This window comes from Podarcis cretensis, assembly GCF_951804945.1.
Source record: "Podarcis cretensis genome assembly, chromosome: 3".
In the NCBI taxonomy this organism is placed as follows: domain Eukaryota; kingdom Metazoa; phylum Chordata; class Lepidosauria; order Squamata; family Lacertidae; genus Podarcis; species Podarcis cretensis.
The window spans coordinates 39,152,336-39,177,677 of NC_137172.1; the positions used below are offsets into that span (position 1 = coordinate 39,152,336).

A 25,342-nucleotide genomic window follows, 5' to 3' on the forward strand; every position below is an offset into this window, starting at 1 on the left:
TTAATCAGGGAAGCTGCTGCTTGGAGCCTTTCCATGTTGGGAGAAAGAAAAAGGGAAGCCAGATGGAAGGAAGGGACATTTAAAAGTTATGTTGGTATTGAAACATCCCACATGGTTGTATCAATTGGCAAGTCACCAACCCGTGAGTTGAATTAATTTGTAACATAGCTTAGATGAAATCTTTATTCTACTAGATAGGCCATTTTAGTAGGGAGCTGTTGTGAAGTGCCTTGAACTCTCAAAAGCGCTATGTAAACGTTAGTTGTCAGTAATATTTCTTAGCTTTGCTAAGATTTGAGCCTTTGGATTATTCTACCTATTGTAGGGAGATGTCGAGGCTTAGCTGGAGTGGAATGGAGTCTTGCAGAGAAGCAAGAAGAGTTTGTGGTGCCAGATTTCAGGGTGCACACAAACTTCCTGGGGCTCTAATCATCTTCCTACAGACAAGTTGAGGAACAGGAAATGATGGTGGGATTTTCAGTTCTCCTGTCTCCTCCAAAAAAAAGAAAGAAAGAAAGAAAGAAAAGCTATAGGAGATCGCTCCCCAGTTTAATGGAAGATGAAAGGAGCCAAGAAAGTGGGGAGTGGTTTTTGGCCCATCTTTAGTATGACGTTATCCTTTTGTGCCCCGCCCACACTGATCCCACCATGCCACTTGCAGCTCTGTTCATGTGGCTGTCAGATTCTCCTGATACCATGTAGCCACCTCCCTCCCTACATTTCACTGAAACAGCTCCACTCCCAGAGCTCTATCATTGCTTGATGCTGGCAAGAGCATTGTTGACTCAAGCAAATTGGAGTTATCCTGCCCTTTCAGGGGCATTTTTGTTACAAACCCATCAGTGCACAAGGCAAGACCCCCCCCCCCCATACACACAACAAAAAATGTTTGGCCCACCATTACATCATCATAGGGTAATGCTAACTGCTTTATCCAAGGATAGAGCCCACAAAGCCCTCTTAATTTCAAACCAGCCCATTGAATCACAAAGACATGAATTTGGATAAATGGGAGATTCATGCTCACTTCTTACTTTTATTTTTGACACGATTGAGCCACTACAGCTATACTTTCCTCTGCCACTTTGGTACAGCAAAGTCTTTCCTGCATGTTCCCCAGCATGGCCAGAGATGATAGTTTTCACATCCTGGAGACTGATAGAGAATTCAGATTCTCCAGCAGCGGATAAAGATGAGGACTCGCCACACTAAGTAGCATTTGGAAGAAAAACTTGCCTGGCAAAATTGGGAAGGAAAAGTCACCTTGTTATAGCTACTTTATCATGTCAAAAAATGAATGAGGGAATCAGGCCTGGAGATAATTGAGATTTACATCAGGTGAGTTATACTGTAGCCCAATTTGCGTTATCGTCTCTTGAAGCCCAGTAATGCTATTTCAGCTGCTTCATTGTCACTGATTCTTATTTTTATATTTTAGCTCGTGGAACAAGGAAGATGGCAGGCCCCGGAAGCCCCATCCGAGTAGGAAATGCAGCAAGGAAGGGAATAGAAAGAGCAAAATGCAGAGGCTGCTCAGGGACAGAAATAGTGATGAGTCCAATGGGAAGCATATTTTCTCACTTGAATGGTGGATATGATCTCAAGGCACGGGGAAAATAAAATAACTGAAAGTTTAGCTACCGCACAAAGGTCTCGTTCCTCCATTAATATAAATGAGAGTCCCTCTGCACATTGTAGGGAATGTGTAGTTCTGAGCCATAACCATTCTGGGGAATTTAATCATCTTTCCAAATGAGTCTGCCGCCTCTATCTGGGGTCACAACAGGTTCTCACAAAAAGATTTGTAGAGGGAAGAGGGAGCCTTGGCACTTCGAACGAAAATAGGAGAGTGATATTAAAGGGTTTGGCACAGAATAAGGAATTGGGGCAGTGCGGAGAGTTAGCATACATCGGCCAAATCTCCTAACCAAGTGTTTCAGAAGGGGCTTTAATCTGGCTGTACATCTCTTTGTGTCTCTCCTCTCTCTCTTCGTCTCTGTTGCCACCCAGCTAACAACTCCGTCCGTGTGTCTGAACTGCAGACCCATATTATCAGGCTAACGAATCTCAGCCTCCATTACAAACACTGTCTCTTCAAAACACGCGCCTCATTAAAATATGCAAATAGCCTGGTCCAAGCAAGTGTCTTGATGGGAAATGTCTGCTTTTAGCAGAAAGTCATCTCTCCCCTTGAAACCAGATTTTCCAGGCTTGTATATATCTAAATCAATTTCTTTGAAACCCAGTATCGTAAAGGAGCTTGGTGGAAATGTAGGGGCGGGGGGAAAGGAAAGCAGGCTCTGCTTTAATTGGCTCCGTAGGAACCAAACTCCAGGATGCGAGCAATTTTTTTCTAACTAGTTTAATTTTGTAGATCCTTCACTTTAAAACAAAGGGACCGATTTTGGTCCACATCAGTGTAAGACTGGGATCCACCAACTGAGTTCAATGGCTATCTTCAAAAATATTGTAAAATTAAGGATTGTTAGAAAGATGTTGGAAAAAGAAAATTATGTCGTTTTAGTAGAAATGACATTAAGGATTAAGTAAAAATGAATTGGTGAAAGAGAGATTGTAAAATTATAGAATATTAAGATAAATTATTAAGATTAAAACAAGGTTGGAAGTATTTGCTGAAATAACAAATTGAATTAGAATACAAAAATGGGAGGTGTGAGGAGGTCAAGGAAATAAGCAAAGGAAAGAAAGCTATGTAAAGGTTTGATCTGTGCTTTTTTAATTGTTTGTATTTTCTTCTGTCTTTTTGTTTTTTGTTTTTCTTTTTTCTTTTTGTAATCTTTAAAATTCTAATAAATATTATTTTTTTTTAAAAAAAAACAACCAATGGCTATCCCCTTCCCCCATCAGCGTTTCCAACTGTCTGGGAGAAGGAGCATATGAAACATGATGACAAGTTTCATTTATCTGATTTAGCCTTGTCTCTCCATATTAGTAGATCATTAAATGGAGCAGTAACATAGATGGATGGTAAGAATGATGGTGTTTGATTCAAGGGCTCCTTGGTTCTCTGCCTGCTTGATCTTGGAGATACCTTGGAAGAAGAAGGCTCATTAAACAAACCAGTGCCTTTAGTGGTATCACATTGTAGAGTTTTTCCTGCATGGTACCATTTCACAGTATAAGTGGGCAGGGTTGCAATTTTGAATGTTTCCCCCACAATGCTTTCCCCAGAAATCTTATGCATGTAGAAAACTAACAAATCAAGGAGAAAGGATCTTGCTCCTAAACTCTTCTCTGATTTTTGGATGCAAGAAGGTTTTTTAAAAAAAAGAAAGAAAAAAGAAAGAAATTGGGAGGTCATTTAGAAATTTAATTCCCTACCTGCAGTTGATCTACAAGCTACTTAAATTCTATCAACTGGCGCAAGTATAGGTATGGTGCTTAAAATATCAGAACACAGTTAAAAATACTACATCTGCAAGTTTCTTTTGCCATATGGTTTGTTAAGAGTGAGGAAGCAGAATGCAAAATTTATTTAAGGGGTTTGTGTGGCATGTCCCACCCCCCTTCCAGCTTAGTGGGGCCAGGTTGTCTTGCATTAATTAATGATCAATCTGCCACGTGCAGATGGAAGATAGGAGACAATCTAGAGAAGATGAGAGGATCCCTAATCTGAATGGGAGGCACTGTCAGAAGAAGGGGTGGGGGAGTTAGAGAGGTGCTGGTGGAATGGCAGGGGAGAGAGAAAATGTGAGCACACCTGGCCACATGGAGCTGCGAGGAGTGGTCTTTGTCCCCTTTAGAGAAGACACTGGACAGGCAGGGATGGGAAGATACAGTTAAGGGAGAAATGAAGTGTTGTTGCCTTAAGTTTATTTTTCCAAGGAAGACAGGTTAAGCGCAGAAAAATAAAAATGCCATTCATTGCAAAATGTTCTGTGTCTATATGTGAATTTTTAAAATCCCAAATTTAAAAATTGGCTCATATGTTTAATGAGTGGGGAAAGAACTATTTAATGGAGCACAAGAAAGAGGAGCAGAAGGCAGGCAATTTGTGTGCTTCCTTATGTTTTGCTTCTCATATTTTACATGATCAATATTGTATCACGTTCCTCTTTTCTGCCTGTAAAATGACTCTCCATCTCAGCAGTTTATTCTTCTCTTTCTCTTTCTCTGTTTCTCCCTCCTTCTTCCCGCCCACTCTTTTAAGTTTATCCCATTCCTGAAATCAGCATTTCTAGGTGCTACATAGTTGTCTAGCAGATACCTAAGCCTCCTTAGGGAGGGCGCTAATTTGAGAATCCCAGGTATCCTGTAAAAAGGGAGGCTAGTCCATTCTTACCAGGTCACCTGTGCTTCTCCTTACCACTGGTAAACTGGATTGTCTCTAGTATTATGTGGGTTGTTAATTATTTATTTAAAATATAATTTATATACCGCTTGGTTGCAATAAAAGCTCTAAGTGGTATTTTTTTGTATTGTAACCTGCCCTGGGATCTGTTACAATGACAGGAAGATTATGTATTTGCTAAATAAATGATTAAACTTATTCCTTGTCCATCCGTCCCCCAATGCAGTAGCATTGAGCGATGAGTCACTGGTGTACCTGCCTTCAGGTACCTATCAGGACAATCTTCTGTAGGAGCACCTGGAAGCCTACCAGCTGTTGTTGTTAGTGGAGTGAATTGTGGTGGGGCTCTAGAGGCCTTTCCCTTGTCCTGCCCTTCCTTCGTGGAGTTCTGGCTGACCAGCAGGCCTTGGTGCATCCTGGCCTAAGCTGCGCTAATAGCTGCTGTGGGCTCCTTCCCTTCCTTGCAGATTTGGACGAGCCCATCCTCACTGTTCACCAGACCATCAGTGACGTACGCGGCAGTTTCTATCAGGAGAAAACAGTCTTCCTTCGCTGCACAGTCAACTCCAACCCACCAGCTCGCTTCATCTGGAGGCGGGGCACCGAGACCCTTTCCCACAGCCAGGATAACGGAGTGGATATCTATGAGCCGTTATATACACAGGTGAGAGGGATGCTACCTGTAAAAAACAACAACACTTTGTGTTCTTGTTGAGACTTCTGTTTACTTTGGGCGGCCACCCTAGAGCCCCTGAGAGGAGGAGAGGTTTTATTATACTCCCAGGCCTCTCTCCCACTTCTACCTCCTCAGTGGACAACTGTTGACACCTCTTCTTTCATCTGAAGGGTGGTGAAAGTGTAGTAGAGATGGGAAAGTGTACTAGAGATAGTGACTAGAAATATGAAAACTGGGGGGGGGGAGTAGTGTTCCTCTCATCTCCCCCCCCCCAAGGACTTGTTTACAATTTTTCCAAGAAACTGGAAATTTGGGGGAACACTGAAAAGCCTCCCAATGACATATTTTCTCCTTTAGATTGAGTGAAATGCCTCTGAATATTTTTGTGTGAGAGTCAGTCTACAGCATAATAATCCTGGCACATACAATACTCAAATCCAAGATGTGTTTCTGTGCTTAGAAGGTGCTGCCACCTTTCCCGAGAGAAATGTGTGGGGCTTCTGTTGCTTGTAAAATACTGCTTCCCTTCTGGCGACATTTGGTCAAGTTTGGAGATACCAGAAGAAAGTATACTGCTTCTGCTGTCCTTTGGGCCTGGCCTCCCCCTTGCAGTTGACATCTTCACCTTTTCTCTCAAAAAAGAGTAACACAGACATTGTGGTACATCCTGGGGAAAACAGCAGGCTTACTTCCCTGCCCCGCTGGATGATAAGAAGCTCAGAAGGAGATAGAAACCTATCTCTGTGTAAATGCTTGTGATGATGATGATGATGATGATGATGATGATGATGATAAGTTCCTATTTCCACCTGGAAAGTTAAGAGCTCCATGAAGAAGGGCAAATCTTGCTGAGGACTGAAAAAGCACTTGGTTTGTAAGTGATCAGACCATGTTATGAGACCTATAGCACCATATGGCAGTTTTTCCTAGGTTGCCTCTGCTTCATGAATGCACTGCCTCTTTTGTTTTTTAAAAATGTTTGTCGTTGCTTGAAAATGCTGAAACATCTGGTGAGGAAGTACAATTTGAGAAGAGTTTGCAGGGTGAATGTGGTGTTTCTTTCGTGCTCAACAAAGAAAGGATCAAAACTCTCGAGATTTCCTGTGTGCTTTCTTTCCTTAAATCATTTATTAGTGGTTCTCTCTTCCTCTGAATTCCTGGATAGTTTTAGGGAGCTGTGGCTGTGCTGCCGAAAGCAGTCTGGGAAATGGTGCCTCCAGCCTTTCCTTTGTATGCACGACTATAGTTAATTTCAGAGCTTCTGCCGGGGAAATGACGTAAGAAGCACAAAGAAAATAACCTAGAAGGGAGAAAGGAAAGGGCAGTTCTTTTGGGAAAGCTTCATCCCACACATCTATCTGCCAACCTCAGGCTGGACTCTTGTGTGGATTCTGGCTGAGTTTGATTTTTCTGGTGTGCCCCAGGCAGCTTCTCAGTTAATATAGCCCAGTACATGGCTTATTAAAACTATCCTTCCTTGCATGCAGAGGAAACAGGCAGCTAGATGAAAGAGAGACTTGCATGCCTTTGGATGTCAGTAAGAATGGATGCACAATGGATTCATCCCTATGATTTTTTAAAAATATATACTTCCAGCACAGTATCCAGACAGGGAAGGCTTGCACCAGACCTTGCAGTGAGATATGTGTGCCTCAGATGTGAATCTTAGGGGACACACACGTTCTTTGCAGTTGCTACACAAGAAGTAAGGGAAATAGATGTGCAAAACACACATCCATTCTCACATTTGCCCTATGAAATCTGAAGATACCCTAAGCAGACAACTCAGTTGATATGTTCTGGTAGATAAAAAATATGCTATGGGTGAGTACTGGTGTTCTGAATAAGGGACTGTGGCAGGGTTTGGTAAGAAAACAAGTCATTAAAATATAATATCATTTCGTGTGTGTGTGTGCGTTGAGTGTGGGACCTTCATATCAGGGCTGGTTGTTCTTAAATGTGCTCAGAGACTGACTAGCTCGTCATGTGAAGACCTCCAGGTATAGAGCAGTATATCAATTCAATAAATAATAATAATAATAATAATAATAATAATAATAATAATAATAATAAATAATGTGAAGCTCCTCTGTTTGGATCACCAAACTCTTGGCAATGATTCTGTTGTTGGATTAAACAAGAAACAAAAAACTTCTGGGGGAGGTGGGCCATTTTAGTAAAGGAACCACAAACTAGAAGGACAGTGATGTGCCGTTATTCTTTTCGTACACTCATTTCTTGGTGATTCCACTTGCACTGGTCTAAAAAAAGTTTTAAAAAGTTTTTTAGGTGGCTCTGAGCATGGAATTATACTGATGCTCAAAATGGGACATCCGGGAGTTGTTCTCCCCTATGCTATCTTCTGGCTGTTACTTGAAACTTGGCTCATTTGCTTGCTCTGTAAACACTTCCCTGCCCTTCATCTGTTTCTTCGTAAGGCATATTGTGGACTTGGAAGACTTGGTAACATGGCTGCTGGAGAGAGAGTGTGTTTGTTTGTAAATTGCTATTTTCATCCAAATAGACAAAAAAGAAGTATAAGTATGGATATAGATATGCACATGTACATACACAATTCTTTCTTTCTTTCTTTCTTTCTTTCTTTCTTTCTTTCTTTCACCCTGAGGTACCAGTAGTCATATCTTTGTAAAAGTGCCATGGATGCCAACACAAAATGAAAAAAAAAAGAGCTGATGGTTCTCTGTGCTGTCAACAAAAAAGCACTGTGCCTGCGTACATAAAATCCATATTCCCATTCCATGGTGTAGTTTACATAGCCAAATCAAATGTAACAGTTATAACTGCATCTAAGGGAGCAACTTTAGCCCCCAATCTGTGTTCCTGGAGAGAGTAAGGATTGGACGGAGGTTTCCCTCTGCCAGTGATGGTGTTGGGTCTTCCACTGCTGTGGCCACTGGAAGCTCAGGCAGTTGTGAGGTTACCAGTGGTGGGATTCCTGCCAGCATTAGTCAGCCCAAACCCCTATAATAGGGTGTGAAAAGGGCAGGGTAGGGGTGGAGCAGGTCTAGCACTGGAACTCCCAGATCCTCAGCCATTCTCAGAAGAGGGCTTTTTGCTGTGCCAGCCTGGAGCTGTTAGAACAAAAAACAACCATCAGGAAAACCACAAACTAAGCCAGAGATTAATCCATTTATAACATGAATCAATCAACAGTCTCTCATCTCTAATAATAGTAGTAGTAGTAGTAGTAGTAGTAGTACCCCACCCAACTGACTGAGTTGCCCCAGCCACTCTGGTTGGCTTCCAACAAATCAGTATAATAGGCTCATAACAACTCATCACTCTGCTTTATCATATAGCCTCTAACACCTGCTCGTTTATACCATAATAGTTATTTTTTGCACTTCCAATATTGAACAAAACTTATCCCACTGTTCCAGTGACTCATTTTTGCATAATCCATCCTTCCCAAAATATTTTAAAACAGGAACTCTTTAACGTCATTGTTCTATGCCAGGTATTACTTTCACATTCTTTTACAGATGGTAATTATAATTTTTTTCTTCCATATTTTACCCATTAAAATCGATTTTGGCAATATTTTTCTCCTTTAAAACTTCATACTGAAACTTCCAGTTTTGCCAACTGAAGAATCATGGGCTCATAGTTACCTTATACCCATTATATTCTGGATAGTTATAACTGACCAATTTTTTTAATATATTTGCACAACCACCAAATACGTCAAAAGCCTGCAAAGTCTTGACAACCCCATCCTCACCATGCATTTGAACCATTATTCTACCACTTTATAAGTCATGATTCTGCCAAAGAGTTTGGGAAAATGTAGTTTGTTAAGGCTGTTGAGGGTTGTTAGGAGACCCCCATTCCCCTCACAGAGCTGCAGTCCCCAGAATATTTGAACAGTCAATTCCTTTTCCTAAGGATCTCTGGGACTTGTAGCTTGGCGAGGGGAATAGGAGTATCCTAAAACTCTCACCACTCTAAAAAACTACATTTTTTTCAGGACTCTTTAGGGGAAATCATGACTGTTAAAGTGGTATAATTGTGATGTAAATGTATGGAGCAGATGTGGCCATCTTGCCCAACATGATACCCAGGGCTTTTTTGCAGCCAGAACTCTCTGGAACTCAGGTATGGCTCAGTTCTGGTGAGTGCCATTGCCATTATAAGAGAAAAAGGAAGGTGTTCATGGTGATTTCTAGCACCTCTTTTTCTAGAAAAAGAGCACTGATGCATTTGATAATGTATTCATTTTGTTTGTAATCTCAAAGGTTCAAAATACAATAAGTACAACAACTTACAGGTATTTTCTCTTGCAGCTACACCCCAAGAATGCATAGGATCATTCCTACAAACCTTTTTACATATTATTAATTACAATTATCTTGTTTGGACATATTTCTCTTTACAACGACTCACAAATGGGCATCTGGATACCGTACACAATTAAATCTGTTGCTTCAACCACCTTTTACAAAAATAAATTCTGCTTAGTACTTTCTGCTTCCAGAAATTACAGTACACTCTACCTTTCTCAAAACAGTTCATAGAATAGAAGGATGGATTCACTGATCCTATTTGCAACAAGAGGAAGTCTGGATGATCTTCTGGTTAGTTCCTGTCCTAGAAACCTTATTTCACATAACCACTATAAATACCTGTATGATAGGATAGCAACCATCACATTCCATTGACTAGCTAAGTTTGGTGACCTATGATAGGAGCATATCTGAACCAGCAGTTTCATAGGATCAGGTAACTAGGAAATACAAACACTGTGTTAAGCTTATACTATTGTATGGCTAAGATGAGACAGAAAAGTTTGTGTGCACAATGTCACACTCATCTGTATGCCTTCTGCCATCTCAGCTTCGTGACTGCATACGGGTCTTTAAAATGAAGCTTAGACAGTTGGTTACATTAACAAGTGGAGTAAAGTGAATTGCAGACTTAATAGTTTAGGCTTTACAGTCCCTGGTTCTACACATTTACTCAACGTTTACTGATCAATAAATCGGGCGCATACGAACCCTGCATAAATCACTTGTTGACAGGCAGGCTGTAAATGCCATTGTTCATGCCGCTTAGCAACCATTCTCCAGGGAGGTGTTTTTCACAGGGGTATTGGTCTCCTAGGTATTTATTTTACTCATCCGGTTCATATATTACACATTCCATTGCATGCTGTTATGTGAACATCATGTTCTGAGCTGTATAGTCAGCTCTAGTGAATTTGTAGTAGAATCATAGAACATCTAGTCCAACCTTCTGCAATGAGGGGATCTTTTGCCCAGTCTGGGGCTCAATCCAGTGACCCTGAGATTAAGAGTCTCATACTCTTACCAACTGAGCTATCCTAAGTGGCTTTATATGTGATCGGTCTCATGAAAGACATTCTCTGAAACAGATTTTCTTGAAGCAAAAGGGCAAGTGGAACCTAACACAAGAAGTGCAACATTGCTGAGAGCTCCCAATTAGTATGCAGCCTGACCAAAATGTTGACATGTCTAATGCTACATACCTAACTTGGCATGACAGCCTCAAAATGTTAGTCTGGAAAGTCCTTTGGAACGATATTTTAAATGGAAACAGGAGGTCAAGGGGACTGATAAGTTATGGAAAACCATACCTTGCAGGAGGAAAGAAAGAATGAATCATCATAAACTAGTGGGGCGTTTTTTTAATGATCCAAAAATCAAAATGGAAACTTCGGCAAGATAGCACTAAGTGCAGATTATTAAGAAGGACTCTATTGGCGGTGCAGAAGAGTAAGGGCAAGAAATAAGGAACTTGTTTTGTAGACTAATGAAATTCATTTCATATGATATAGGTGGACCTTAGCAATATAGTTTATCGTCCCTCAGCTGTCAAGTGACGTGAAGAAAAAGATAGCCTGGCTCAGTTTTCTGCTTAAAGCAAAAGGGAAAGTCTGTTCTCCCCAGCCCTGTCAAGGGCACTATTTAAAGCTGCTATGTCCTAAATGAATCATCCTAGAATTCTGTACCTGCTTTTCTAGGAGTAAGTTCCATTGCACTCTGACTTACATCAGAGCACACATATATAGGATTCCAATTTTGTTCTGGGCTTCACCTGTGGACCCACCTCAAACTGCTGGTTTGTGGGAGTTTTTTTACCCACCAGATCAGAATAGTTTCCTGGTAAAGACTGGTGTGGGGGGAAAATGTTATCCCTCCCCAGCAAGGGTCATTGGTAGGGAGTTGGCTTTTGCCCCACACACCGGGGATTTTGAGGGACAAAACCTATTCTCTCTGGGAGAGAATTGTTTCAACTGACTGCCTAGGGGAAGACACAGATCTGCATAAAAAACCGTTTGTAATATTCACCTCAACATTCTTCCAAATTACTGTGATTGTGATTGGAGAGAACTCAGGGTGTTTCCCTAGTCAGCTTAGTTTCACTTTTTAAAAAAATGCAATAGTTGCTTTAATCAGGGGAGAAAAATAGGGTTGTTTTTAAATGCAGCATTTTTGGTGCCCCTGAATCCACAGAAAGATTCGGAGCATTAAGGGAATCCCTGATAAAATGTGAAGACCTCAGGAGAATAACTCCTGTTCACCTAGTAATTTGTGAAGTACGCTGAGCTAATGCACACTCCTACTATTTGCATATTCAAGGTTTTGTTGAAGTAGCGGATTATCAAATATGGGAATGAAACCTTTTGGAAACCTTTTAGAGTGTAAGTTCAAAAGGCAGAATATGCTGGCCATTTCCAAATATTCAAAGGCATTCCAGGAAAATGAGAGGAACAGCTGTTTGCCCTAGCTGGTGAATAAAGGACAAGAAGCACTGATATTTAAACTACAGGGCAGCTGAGCATTTGGAATAAGCTGCCTGGAGAGTGAAATCTCCTTCCTTGGAAGACTGGGCACACATCTGTCAATGATATTCTGCATATAAGATCAATAGTTTCAGGAAAGGGAGTTGCAAGGGATGTATTGATTCATAATATTACCATCTCATCTTCCTTCTGTGGAACTCAATGTAGTGTACATAGGATTCCAATGTGATTCCTCTCTTGGCCATGCCCTGACCAGATCCAAAGTTGTATAAGTTGCAGCAATGTTATGGCATCATATATCTTCAAGCTGTGGCCTGTACTTTGTAGGTTTATGGCCCAGCAGTTAGGGTTTGGGGAGGGGAAGGGTTTGGGGGATTTCCATTGGTGAAATTGGGAGGTTTGTTTTTATGCCTGGCTGCTGCACAGGAAGGTGGGTGTATGGGGTCCAGAACTGGAGAGGGAAGGAAGGGTTAAATGTTGTCACTCTGTGTGCTGTGATTCTCCCCTCCGCCTCAAAAATAATCATCTCCTGTGTTGCACTTAAGCATAGAGGAAATTGGACAGAACTGTTTGCATGTACGAACCAATCCTAACATTATTTGATGGAAACACTGGGTCATATTAAAGTCTGACAATCTCTCTCCCTCCCTCTTTCCCTTCCCCTTCCTCTTCCTGTTTCCTTCCAAATCCAGGGAGAAACCAAAGTCCTGAAGCTGAAAAATCTGCGACCCCAAGACTATGCCAGTTACACATGTCAGGTGTCTGTTAGAAATGTTTGTGGCATTCCTGACAAGTCAATCACCTTTGAACTTACAAACACAACAGGTAAGTGAGAGACCTCCAATGGGTGGTGTCAGTAGGAAATGTGTCAGCATATGAGTCCCACCCATTAAGATCAGCAGCAGAGGCTTTGCTGGCAGGAGGGAAGGAGGGATATTTGAGCAGGAACTTACATTTTTACTGTGAATTCAACTTGGGAATCTTCCTACAACTGATTCTTGGGAATCTTCCTACAACTCATTCTAAGTTCACATTTCCACATGTTTGCCCTTATAAGACTTCTTTAAAGTGTGTTTATGAGACAAGATGTTACACCAGAAGGGGCTGTGGGACAGATCAAATCATACACAATATTGCTTTTCCTTCAGCTCCGCTCCAATATGGGAAATGAGTCTGTTTGGGAGGAAAGTGCTGGGGGATTGCAGGGAAATAAGCTTTTCAGAGAGATAATACTTTGGGCCAACATCTCCTTCCCACTTGTCCAACACTTTTGCTCTTAAAGCCCAACCATCCTTCTGCTGCTCTATATATGTTTGGTGTATGACTAAGGTTCTGCCACTGTCATTGAGGTCTTTCTTAATGTTAGAAACTTCAGTCCCTTTTGCAAGGATGTCTGACTGGAGAATGGAGAATAGGCAGTGCAACTCTAAAGGCACACATGACTGATTTGAAACAGAGAGAATCCTGTTTGACTTGAACATTGCTATTATTCTTAAGAAGTATATGTAAATACACCATTAAAAAAATGTCTTTAAATATCTACTTCCCCCACCTCTACCACCACTGCAATTTCACATGACTGCATTCAGGAAAGGTCCTTTTGTCCTTACGGAATCTTTCCCCTCATGAATTTTGTAATGGTGCCTATGACCTGTGAGTAGGAGCCAGGGAGAAAAAATAAATTCAGTTCACATTGAAAGGCAAACATTCCTAATTCGTGCTTTCTGAAACAATACACAAACAAAACTTGATCATCTTTTGAAATTCCCACTTCTCCAAATTTTAAAATGTCTACTTCTCCAGTGAAGTTATGTGTAAAATATATATATACTGGGATTAAGGAAAAGCACATTACAAAAGCACATAATATTACAGGAAATTGCCTTAGAAAAAACTTGTTATTAGGAAAATTACATGCAAACATGTACATTAAGAGAAATTCACACTAAAATGCTGGTGACTTTTCATGAGGACTTTTTGAAAAACAATTTGCAAAGTGGTGTGGAGTACTGACTTTGACTGTCATGGTTGTCACTCAGACTATGATGATAGATGCTCTTACTTGATACTAAGGAAGAGAACTTTACTGAGGCTGATCTAACAGGCAAAGAGTCACAGCAGCTTCAAAACTCGGACTAGGCAATGGGAACAGCATGACTAGCTGGGCTAGAAGAAGAAGCCCATTTTGAAGGAGTCCAAGATCAGAAGCAACAGAGTTGTTTAAATAGATTGACACACTCACCTGCCAAGTTTCAAAGGTGAGATAAGCTTCCTTGGAAGACTCCTGTGCCTTGAGGAAATGTCAAGTGTGCACTGCATCAAGGATGATGGGTCTATTACTAGTGGTGGTCCTGGGTGACCAGGCTGTGCCCATCTGATGCCCTGGACCCCATTGATGCTGTCCCTTCCCCAGGAGGGAAGAAGAGGGAAGGCGGGATTCCCACCTCTCCATCCAGAACTGCAGATTCTGGGAGAAGGGAGTACTTGCCTTCTGCAGCCTCTGGTCTCTGGTCTCAGCCCCCCCCCCAAAAAATGGCATCCTCTTCTTTGTCCCCTCTTGTTTGTCACAGCCTGCCAATCCAAGCCTGAACCCAATGATACCTTGAGTCTCTTTACATTAAGAAGAGAAATATAAGAAACCAAAATGAACGTATTTGGCCATCCCTAGTGGGATGATCTTATGTATGCAAAACATGTGTTCTACCAGTGAACTATGGCCCTTGAGGAATAAATTATTAGCATAAGGCTTTAGAATAGCTAACAAGACTTTAGGAGCAATACTAGATAACAAATTGAGCATGACTTAACAAGACAATGATTTAGCCAGAGAGTTGAAAAGCCTAATTCCAGCATGTACAGTGGTACCTCGGGTTACATATGCTTCAGGTTACATACGCTTCAGGTTACACACTCTGCTAACCCAGAAATAGTGCTTCAGGTTAAGAACTTTGCTTCAGGATAAGAACAGAAATCGGGCTCTGGCGGCACAGTGCCAGCAGGAGGCCCCATTAGCTAAAGTGGTGCTTCAGGTTAAGAACAGTTTCAGGTTAAGAACGGACCTCCAGAATGAATGAAGTACTTAACCTGACGTACCACTGTATATATTTTTAAGACACTCTATCTAAGACATAGATGGTAGTCATGATACTACTCTGCCCAGTAATGGTTAGCCCCCCCCCCCCCATGCATCATGTTCACTCCCAAGTCTTTTTGTCCAGAAGAGTGTTAACAAAAAGTAAAGGATTCGTAGGAGTGCTACAAAGATGGGGAGTGGAAAGGCAGGAAAGAGACTTAGAAAGCAAGCCAGGGAAGCTAGTGCAGAGTAATGGCTAAGAGATTGAACTGTGAACCTGGCACTTCCTAGGCAGCTCTAATAGCTGAACATTAGAAAGATCTTCCTAGCCGTAAGAGTACTTCGCTGGGGAATGAGCCGCCTGGGAAGTTTCTTCCTCAAAGGGGTCAAGCTAAGCTTGGCCAGACGTTGTAACTTCAAGGCTACAGGACTCCTTTTCATAGCATACATTTATCTAGAGAAACCACCACCTTTTTGTTCTGTACTTTCACTCACTAAACCATTAGAATCAGTGTTGCCTCCATAACCTGGGGGGGGGGGGGGAGAGATGTGGAAATCACTTGTTACTGCCCTTCTTGGGAATACGAAAGAGAGTCTGTTAAGGGGTGACTGAGCTCTAAAAGAAGTTTGCCCCTTCATCCTTCCCCCTTGTATTCTTTTATTAATGGCTTTACAATTATGAGGCATCAAGGGCCAGCTACAGGACTGTTGTCAGCCCAGAACCTTGCATTTTAGGTACCGTGGCTGAGGGTGGAGGAAATTACGGGTGCTGTGTGACCCCCCTTGATTTCAGATAGGATAAGCAGCACAGCTAGTGAATTCTCCCGCAGTTAGACTGCAGCAAATTGGACTTCAAAGGGAATTGAAAGTGACTCTTGCTTGTGTTGCCCCCCTCCCTTTCCATGACAGACTTCGCCAGCAAGTTTTCTGAGCCGAGAACAAAAGGAATCGCCACAGGTTACAAATAAATGAGATTCATCTGCTGCATAACAATGACTGCATATTGTTAGCCTCCATCCGCTAGCAAGGGAAGGATGTGAATGGAGGTGGGCCCCAAAGCTGGTTTTGGATTTTGCGCTGTCTAGCCAGAGCTCTTTTGCCTGAAGAGGTGCTGCTGGCACTTTTACAAGGTGCAGGTGGCAGTTTTACAGGCCCTTTCCCTCCCAGTCATACATATAAACAAGCTGCCCCAAGGCACCACCGGTACCATCAGGTCACATTTTCTGACATTACCGAGAAAGATAAAATAAAATGTTGTTGCTCAGCAGGATTCTAGCTATTAAGGCTGAGAAACCGACATAAAATAAAAAGTATAATTTTGAATTGTTGTCTAAACCAGAGCTTCAGAGACATTCCCCCCCCCCACCCACTCCATTGCAGGGCACGTTATGTTGAGAAAAATGCTACTTGGAGCCTCTTCAAGGGCAACAACTTACGTCTTTTCCCACAGGATGAACTGCATCCTGATTGATCCATGTTGGTTTTCAGAAATGAAGACTATCTGTAGCCCATAGGTGTGAAATAATTATTTTATTTGCAATGAGGAAAATAAGAGAACTATCAATTCAGCGAAAAGCAGGAGAAATCCCACACTTGTGATTATTGCAGGTTATTTATTATTTAATTATATGTATTCCGACCTTCATCCAAAGATCACAAGGAAACTCACAACATAGAAATACAAAAGGAAAAGATGCTGGGGCCAACAAGAAGAGAAAATTCTCAGTTTAAGATGCCATCATTTGGTCATGAATTTGGGTAGATGTTCTCCCTATACTTTATCAAAGCTTTTAGAAAATATTAGTAACACACCAGTTATATTCTCATATTCCAGGGTTGTTTCACATGTCCATCTGTCACACGCAAAGATACAGATGGTACTGGTTGTTCAGTGTCATACAAATTGATAAATGAAGGGCATTTTCGTTTACATGTAAAATTAATGCACAGCTGAAAGATAAATCTGTGAGTCTCTTCTAAGTGGTCCATTATCCTCTGATCACTATTCAGAAAAGTCATATCTGAACAGGAGTTCGTAGTAACGGTGCTTTGTACCACACCTAACAAAAACCACCCATAATTTCAAATGAGGTACAGATGTGTTCAAAGCCCCATTATAACCACCTTCTTTTCCACAACCAAAACAGATCCTGTTCATTCAGCTTCTTCTCTTAGAATTTTCTTTCTAGACTCTTTAGCATCCTTGAAGCTCTCCTAGGGTCATCCAGGTCTATCTCTGTGGTGCTGATTTGAGGACGTCTTTGTCATTGCATGGACCAATGACATATGAGTTCACACCATCTTTTAAAATCTAAAAACTTTAACAGGATTGGAAAACAAAAGAACTAAGCACAATTCAGCTATGGTGTAGAGTGGCACCATAACTTATTTATTCTTTGACATAAGTATTGTGTTAATACAACATAAAGTGATGTTGGCCTTCAAACTACAAGGCCACATGGTTGCTTCATGTCCAGTTTGTTATCCACAATAATCCCTGTCTTCCTGAGAAATGCTGCTGCTACCAAAGATTCTATGTACTCAAGCCTTAGAGCCCTCTTCTTGTGTAGAAAGGAATAGGGGCCTTTGTAAGTAGAAGAGACTATGAAGTTCCCTGTTGGCCAAGTATGGTATAAATATCAGGAGCCTCCTCAACAGAGGCATCTAAGGCTCTTATGGCCCCATCAAAGATGAACAAATTGGATATGGCATAAGCTTTTGTAGACCCCAATCCACTTCATCAGATACATGGTAATTGTAAATTGGCAGGTTTTTATACACTTGGTGGTGGGAAAATGTTCAAGAGTAGGGTCAGAGTGAAACAAAATGCAAAAAGAACAGCTTCAATGGCAATTACCTAAAAGCAAAATAATGACCGCTCCCCACTTAAAACCGGGGGCGCCCTTTGCGTGGACGCGTGCAGCCCTGGATCTGGAGTGGCCCCATCAGCATAGGCTTTGCCTTCCCTCAGGTGGGATACCTGGAGGTCCCCGCCTACCCCAGTGAGTTGTCCAATCCCACCTGGGGGAAGCGTTGCCAGGGAAACCAGGCCAGGTAGGGGGAGGGATTACCTGCCCACACAATAGAGGGTGGATCTTAATTGTTAATCCTCACTTGGCTCCAGAGCTTCTCCCACCCTACCCACCCTCAGTTAATGTCTTCTTTTGCGGGTTAACTTTTCTTCATAGGTTTTGCAGGTTAACCTGTCTCCACAGGTATGCGGGCGCTGCTACGATAAGGTCGCTGTTAAAGGGCCGGAAAGGAATTTCCCTGCATTGGCAGGTTTCGCCTTTCCCGTAGCAAAACGTCACAACTTTGGCGGTATCAGGCCTTGGGCGGAATCCTTTAGTCCATCTTCCTCTTTGCGGCGGCGATACCAGGGTTCCCCGTTAAAGGGGTTTTTGAAGGGAGGCTTTGGCCGTACGCCGAAAGGTCGTCATTGCTCTCCCCTGCGGTGGCGTAATGGGGGCGGCTATCTCTGCTTGAACATATGTTCTCCAGAGCCGGCCCATCCCCCCCCCACACACACTGGATAACCCTGATGCTCCCTAGGTCCCCGGCTGGGGACTAGGGAGGGAGAACGCCCAATGCCTGAGCCAAGGTCTACCCACATTTGAAATTTAATAAAGTTGTGGCCAATTTAATCCCATAGCACGTTGTCTAGAGTCGTTATTCCACATGACGGGGGGGACCACTCGGGATCTGGGGACTCCGCCTGTCCACGCAATTAGTGAACCGTTTACAAGGTAGTGCCTTCTGTGTTTTGGACTTGAGCCTTCTCCTGCTTCTAGCTTCACACACATCCCCATCCTAGATTTGAGTACATCTAGGAGTGAGCAAATCCCCACCCCATTTTGCTCCCCCACCTCTGAGCAACAAAATGAGAGGCATCTCTGCAAATTTACACACAGAGAGCAGAATTTGCATGCGCTTGTTGCTGGAGCGCCTCTCGGTTGCCACTGAATGAAAGTCATAATTCCCCTCCCTCCTTTCCTCCAAAAAATTGGCTGTTGGGAGTGGAGTTTCAGTGATGGTGAGTGCTTGTACATTTCACATCACTCTTCAGATATATCAGGGCCCCACTGGAGCTCAGCTTGGAGTGGTTCTCAAATGATAACATTTGTCTCACTACTAGGTACATCCAGTTTTAATATAATGCCTTGAGTACTAAGTGAGTTGAAAGAAATTCGGGGCACTTCACTTGAGTGAATCTGCATATTTGGCCAGTAAATGGGGAGCACTGCTTTCTGAAGCACTGAGGTAGAACAATCAGTCTGGATGTGGAAAAAGAGAGCAGCTCTGAAATATATATGTTGCTGCCCTTTTATTGAGAGACCAACCCTCTCACTTTCTGTTTGCGTGAGCTGTAACTCAGAAATTCAAGGCAGTCTCAGCACAGCTCATTAACACAGGGTCCAAGGAGAAGAGATGGCAGAAATAATGATGTCGTTAAATCAAGCTTTATGAATATGTAACAACACCTTATTTTGCATTATTACGATTGTTACTTAAAACATGCTCTCAGCCTTTGTACCTCTGACTGGTGCTTTCTGAGCTCTGTTTGGAGTCTCTGATGGTGCTGAGAAGCTTTAAAGGGGCTTTAAAAGGGCCTTTGAGAGATTAGACAGAAAAAACATAGAGAAATGTCTTTTGGATCTGTGTCTGGGGATGTGGGAAGGGGGAGGGGGGAATTAATCAGAAGGGTCTAGGTTAAGCATTCTAAAGGAAAGGAGCTGCCCATTCATAATGTGACTCCTTGCATAAAGGGGAAGGCTCAAGGATTTGTGAATGAGGTTGGAGTTGAGTGTTTGATATGTACACAGGGAAAGGAAATGGGTTGGCACCAATTGCTAGGGTGGAGGGAGGGGTGGCATTAACAAGCTAAAGGAGTTTTGCTCTTTGTTGTTAAGGCCTGAGCTTGTGGGAATTAAATCCATAAGGAAAAATCTTTTGATATCAGGAGTCTGCTTTGAGAAATAAAATGAGATGTGGGGATTTGGAAAAGACCGTTCTGCCCCAAAATGTGATCGGATGCTTCTAATGTCCTCCCTTCGCCCAGAAAGGGCAGAAGCATGACAGCAGAGGCAGCCATGGTTTAGCATGTGCGGCCTTTGTCTGTCCAGCAGAAAAGAACTGCTACTTTACTTGACAAACCATTTGCACTGTCTCTGTCATACATCCCCGAGACGCCAGCAGTGAATTACTGTTGGATATTCTAGCAGTAATTTAACACTGAACTACTGCTGGATTGGTGTGAATTCTACAGTGGAATTCTGTATTAAGGAATAATGCCGGGTGAGATTTCTGGGGCTTCCCACAGATAGATTTAACCAGCAAGGAGTGTTTCTAGGAGGTGGGCAGGGGACATTCTTCTCCAGCTCAGCAGGCTTTCCAAGCCCCCAAAGTTTGTTTCCCTGCTTTGCTTGGGTGAACTTGTCCAGCATCCTGGGGCAAACCAGCAGTACCCCAGGGGAAATCGTAGAAGCTGCACCAAGTGCCTAGAAAGCACCATGGTTCCGTCCTGAAGTTGTAGCCTTGAGATGTAGTGATGGCTGCTAACCTGGCTAGATTTAAAAGAGGATTAGATAAATTCATGGAGGATAAGGCAATGAACAGCAGCTAGCCATTTCCAAGAATGCCTCTGAATGCCACTTGTTGGAAATCACAAGTGGGAATAGTACTGTTGTGCTCAGGTCCTGCTTGTGGAATTCCTATAGGCATCCGGTGATAACAGGATTCTAGCCCAGATGGACAATTAACCTGATACAGCAGCTTCTTACGTTACTAAGGAGAGACAATAGAAGCTGGAAGCTGTCCTGCAGTTACAAGAGGGTGATCTACCTGTTCTGGAAACTGATTGCATAAATATAATTGAATCTTTTGGGATGAGATATACCTTCATATTTAATACAGATAAGATGGAACTGCATTCTTAGAATCACATATTTGAGAAGTACTGCCTTCTGACATGTCATCTTTAGCCCAGATTTTTCCTATAAAGGCAAGAGGAAAAAGCCCAAGTGTCCTCCTTTGGTAAACAAAGCAAACTACACCGGCGCAAGCTAACTTTCGCTTCTCTTTCTCTCTCTCTCTCTCCTCCAGCTCCACCAGCGCTAAAGTTGTCTGTCAATGAGACCTTGGTGGTAAACCCGGGAGATAATGTCACCATTCAGTGTCTGTTGACTGGTGGGGACCCTTTGCCCCAGGTCGTCTGGTCCCACTCACCTGGCCCTATGCCCCGCAGCAGCCTTATCCAAGGGGGAAACCTCACCATCTGGAGCATCCGTGCAGAAGATTCAGGGTATTACAACTGCACGGCCATCAACAACGTGGGGAATCCAGCCAAGAAGACAGTGAACCTTTTGGTGCGATGTACGTGTTTCAGTGGGCTTAGCTGAAGACTGGCTCTGGACCCCCAGTGCACACACACACATGCACATACTGCTTGATTGTAAAAACAAACAAACAAACCTCAAAATGGTTGCAAAAAGATAAAACAAGAAAAAATTCACAACCACACTTAAAATCTTGCAAAAGTTAAAATACTAAATCAGATCAAAATTACCTCAACTTTCTAAACATAATACTAGCACTATGGCCTAGAGAATAGTATTAAAAATATTATTCTATTTCAGTTTATTGTCTGCCTTCACCAATTTAACGTTCAATATTAAAAGCAATTTAACCCAGCACATATTCCAACTTGCCCACAAAGCTGTTTGCCCCCCTCAAACCATGTCCAATTCCCCCTAACCTCATGTCATATGAGATGTCAGGTGTGAACAAGTAAGGACATGGCGAGTAATGAACAATCTGCAGCTTAAAGTGAGCTCCCAGTTCTTCCTTTCCAAGTGGAGCTTACTAACAATGAGCCCCACTAGAATCAGCTGCACTAAGGAGGTCCCCTATTGGGAATCAAGTTGGACAGTATAGTCAGCAATCCCCGCTATGTCCTTTTCCTGCTCTATGCCCTTTTTCAGGTGCAGGTTGAATGTAAATCATGCCTGCAACCAGACTTCTCAGGGGCTCAGCTGCCGAGCACTTAAATTGAACCCTTTGAGCTTTGGCAGGTGGCCCACGGGTGTGTGAGAATTAAGGTCTGGTTCATGGGCTGGATCCAGTTCCCCACCCCTGCCTTAGAAGGTACATGGTGCTGTTGCATTAAGTGACTATTCACCAGCTTGGCATTTGTGTCTATTACAGCCATGAGGAATGTTACATTCCAGATCACTCCTGATGTGATCAAAGAGAGCGAGACCATCCAGCTAGGGCAGGACCTGAAGCTCTCGTGCCATGTGGATGCTGTCCCCCAAGAGAAGGTTTTCTACTTCTGGTACAAAAATGGGAAGCTGGCCAAGATCTCAGACCGGCTAGTTGTCATCAGGAATGATCCAGAACTTCCTCCGGTGACTAGCAGCCTGGAGATAATTGACCTACGCTTCACTGACTATGGCACGTACCTGTGCGTTGCTTCTTTTCAAGGAGCACCCATTCCTGACCTCAGTGTTGAGGTGAACATTTCTTCAGAAACAGGTGAGCCTTCCGCATGGGCCTTCTTCTTGGACTATTGAGGAGGCTGAATTAAGTTAAAGAACTTCATATACCTCAGCAAAATCTTTGTGGAAAATTTTGAAAAAGCAGCCCAAGGATAGGAGTGCATAGTTTAATCAACTGGTACTTTTGCTTTAATCGCATGGCACATGCATAGGCACGCAGAAACAAATGAATATATCTTCCATTGGAGGAGCTGCAATTGATATGTGAACCACAGTGAAGTTCTTCCTCCCCTTTCCAAATTTGATTAAAAAGGTCCTTAAAGAAGGCTTTCCACCCAGTCTGTGTCCAAAGGTAGCAGGTGGGTCTAGTCACTTCATATTTCTGAGTGAAACCATTGTGGAATAAGCATGTGTGCAGTACACATTCCTGTATAAGATCATCTTGGTAAATTGTGGTCTCACTTGTGGGATTGTACTTCTTCAAATAAAAAGTGAGGTACCACCTGTCTGGATGCTTCCCCGTGTTTTGAGTCGCTGTTTTTTTTAAGTCTGCATATAGAACAATAACATCTCAAGGAGAAGACTTTTAGACTAGGCTAGATTTTGCTATGCAGATTGGCTCTGAGAGACCTAAAAAGAGAGAATCTGATTACATTCTTCCTCGGGGTTATATCTCTCAATGTTGTAGCTGAGAGGGGCAAAGCACTTGGGCAGCTGGAGTACAGGGTATTTTGAAGCATCTTTACTACCAATGCCATCACTGGCACATTATGGAAATTAGAGCTGCATGCTCCAGAGAGAATTTCCATTTCAGGATCCTTGTCAGTCCTTTCCTTCTCTCTAACACAGGGAAATGAAGAGTTGGCCTTAAATTCTCCTTTATGTGCTCTTTAAGAAACGTTGAATGATTGCATTGAATGGCAGCTCTTTCCTCTCATGGCCAGTGGACCACAATGGTGAGCTAGGAAGAGGGAAGCAGTTCTGTGTTCCCTGTCTCTCTGGCTTCATCCCACAAGCGAGGCCACAGCTTAGCAAGATGGCCATCCACAGTAGGAGGCCCTGGAGAGACAGCTTTAATTAAAAACTCCACAAATGTAATTTACACGTTTTCCCCTTGGAGAAAATTGTCTCCTGCCAGGTGAGCGTGTGCCAGCGGTGCTGAGCTGGAAGGGTGCAGCTCCGTCTTCGCACCGTAGAGAAGAGGATCTGATGAGATTCCTCAACCCACGGGAGACCTGCAAATTGAAAATTCACCTCCTTATTGCCTGGCAAAGTTGCCGCTGGAGATACTGGCAGCTGGAGCCAGCCTAAATATACTCTTAAGGCAGCTATGTACTCCTTTTGTGTGTTATTAAAATAATCACACTCTCCCTTGCCCTATTATACGTGGGTCACACTGAGTCATCACTGGGCAGTGCAGGTTAAAATGACTTCAGGACTTCTGAGTTTCATCTAAGGAGGAATAATACAAGCCCTCTGGCACATGAAAGCATCAGTGTACTGCATATGGAAACAAAAGAGGCAGCTGGAGGAAGGAAATTTTAGAGAAGGAGGAGACATTTCTTTCTGTGATCTTCAGGTGTTCCATCCCTGGGCTTGGCAAAACTTGGCTTTTACAGAGGACTCAGGCAGCAGAGATGAACCCCAAGTTTCATCTTGATGGCAGCGGTCAAAAATCTGTAGCCCCCCCATCCCACCCCCAAATGTTGCTGGACTACCTAACCCTGGACTGCTCCCACTAACCCTGACCTTTGGTCATGCTGGCTACTGCTGATGGCAGTTGAGGTCCAACAACATCTGGAACCTCCAAGGTTCCTTCAAACTCTGTGATTCTGTGAAAGCAGTATATAAGTACAGCAAGTACTGATTTTTAAGAACATTTCCAAACTAATTGGAAAGGAGGATTCTGAGTAAAACCTAGCAGAAAAAGGAAAGCTCCGCCCTATGACTGGCAAAAGCCAGATATTTGCAAAATAAGGAATTGTGTTCATTTACTAGATAATTTAGTCAGGTTAAAGGATTTAACCTCTACTCCTCTGGGAGCTCAGACTTCAGCGACCCTTAACAAAGGATTTGGATTTTATTTTTTATCACCACCACCTTATTGCAATGCACCCATTTAACCAACTCCTAAGTATTTTTGTTGTGCTAAGCAAGCGAGGTGCAGCACAGTGTGTGAATGGTCCTTTCTTGTCGTCTTCTCCCATTAGTGCCTCCATCCATCATGGTGCCCAAAGGTCAGTCCACCATCACTGTGCGCGAAGGCTCTAGGGCAGAGTTGCAGTGCGAAGTCCGGGGGAAGCCCAAGCCTCCCATCCTTTGGTCCAGAGTAGATAAGGAGGCTCCTATGCCCTCAGGTGCCATGACAATGGAGACAAACGACGGGAAGCTGCATTTGGAGAAAGTCACCCGAGAACTGAGTGGGACTTACAAGTGCCAGACAGCCAGGTACAATGGCTTCAACATTAGACCCCGGGAAGCCCTGGTGCAGCTCAATGTACAGTGTGAGTACAGCTGTAGAATTTCATTGCTCTTTGCTTCTATGCATCAGTGTTCTAGTTGCTTCAGAGGTGAAAGTGCATGCCTCTAGGAAGAGCATCTCTTGTTGGACCTAGTTGTTCTCTGTTTTCCCTTGGAATAACAAAATCCACATGCATGAAGAGTGCAATTGAGATACTACAACTTGAAAGAACCTACATATTTGAAAAAACCTCAGTATGGTAAAATGATGGGCTTTCCATCATTTCACCAATGATTGAATTAACTCTTCCACTTCCAAGTGTCTGCCACTTCCAATCTCCTTGCTTGGACTCTTTTGGCAAGCAAGAATTGCTGTCTCTTCCCACCTCCGTTTCTTTTTTTACTCCTTGGGTTCATCGGTGTGTCACAAATGACTGACTTAAGCATTAGATGTGAGCAGATGGCTTTTATTATTAATATTGTTGGCTAGGATTGCTGTGGACTTATTTGCAGTTGGATGTGCAACTCTGACTTTCTTTTT

The 25,342-nt window shown here is 42.8% G+C and overlaps 1 protein-coding gene across 5 annotated transcripts in view; it reads left to right on the plus strand.

Annotated features, from left to right (window-relative positions):
- Nucleotides 1–25,342, plus strand: part of MDGA1 (MAM domain containing glycosylphosphatidylinositol anchor 1) — a 248,235-nt gene that overhangs the window by 86,702 nt on the left and 136,191 nt on the right. For all 5 annotated transcript variants that reach the window (XR_013836862.1, XR_013836863.1, XM_079969201.1 and 2 more), the window contains exons 4-8: nt 4,780–4,976; nt 12,465–12,597; nt 20,948–21,217; nt 22,049–22,378; nt 24,552–24,845. Coding sequence is in view for 3 of the 5 variants with exons in the window: in XM_079969201.1 (XP_079825327.1) it covers nt 4,780–4,976; nt 12,465–12,597; nt 20,948–21,217; nt 22,049–22,378; nt 24,552–24,845 (1,224 nt within the window). In the remaining 2 variants the exon portion in view is untranslated. The remainder of the gene's footprint in view (nt 1–4,779; nt 4,977–12,464; nt 12,598–20,947; nt 21,218–22,048; nt 22,379–24,551; nt 24,846–25,342) is intronic.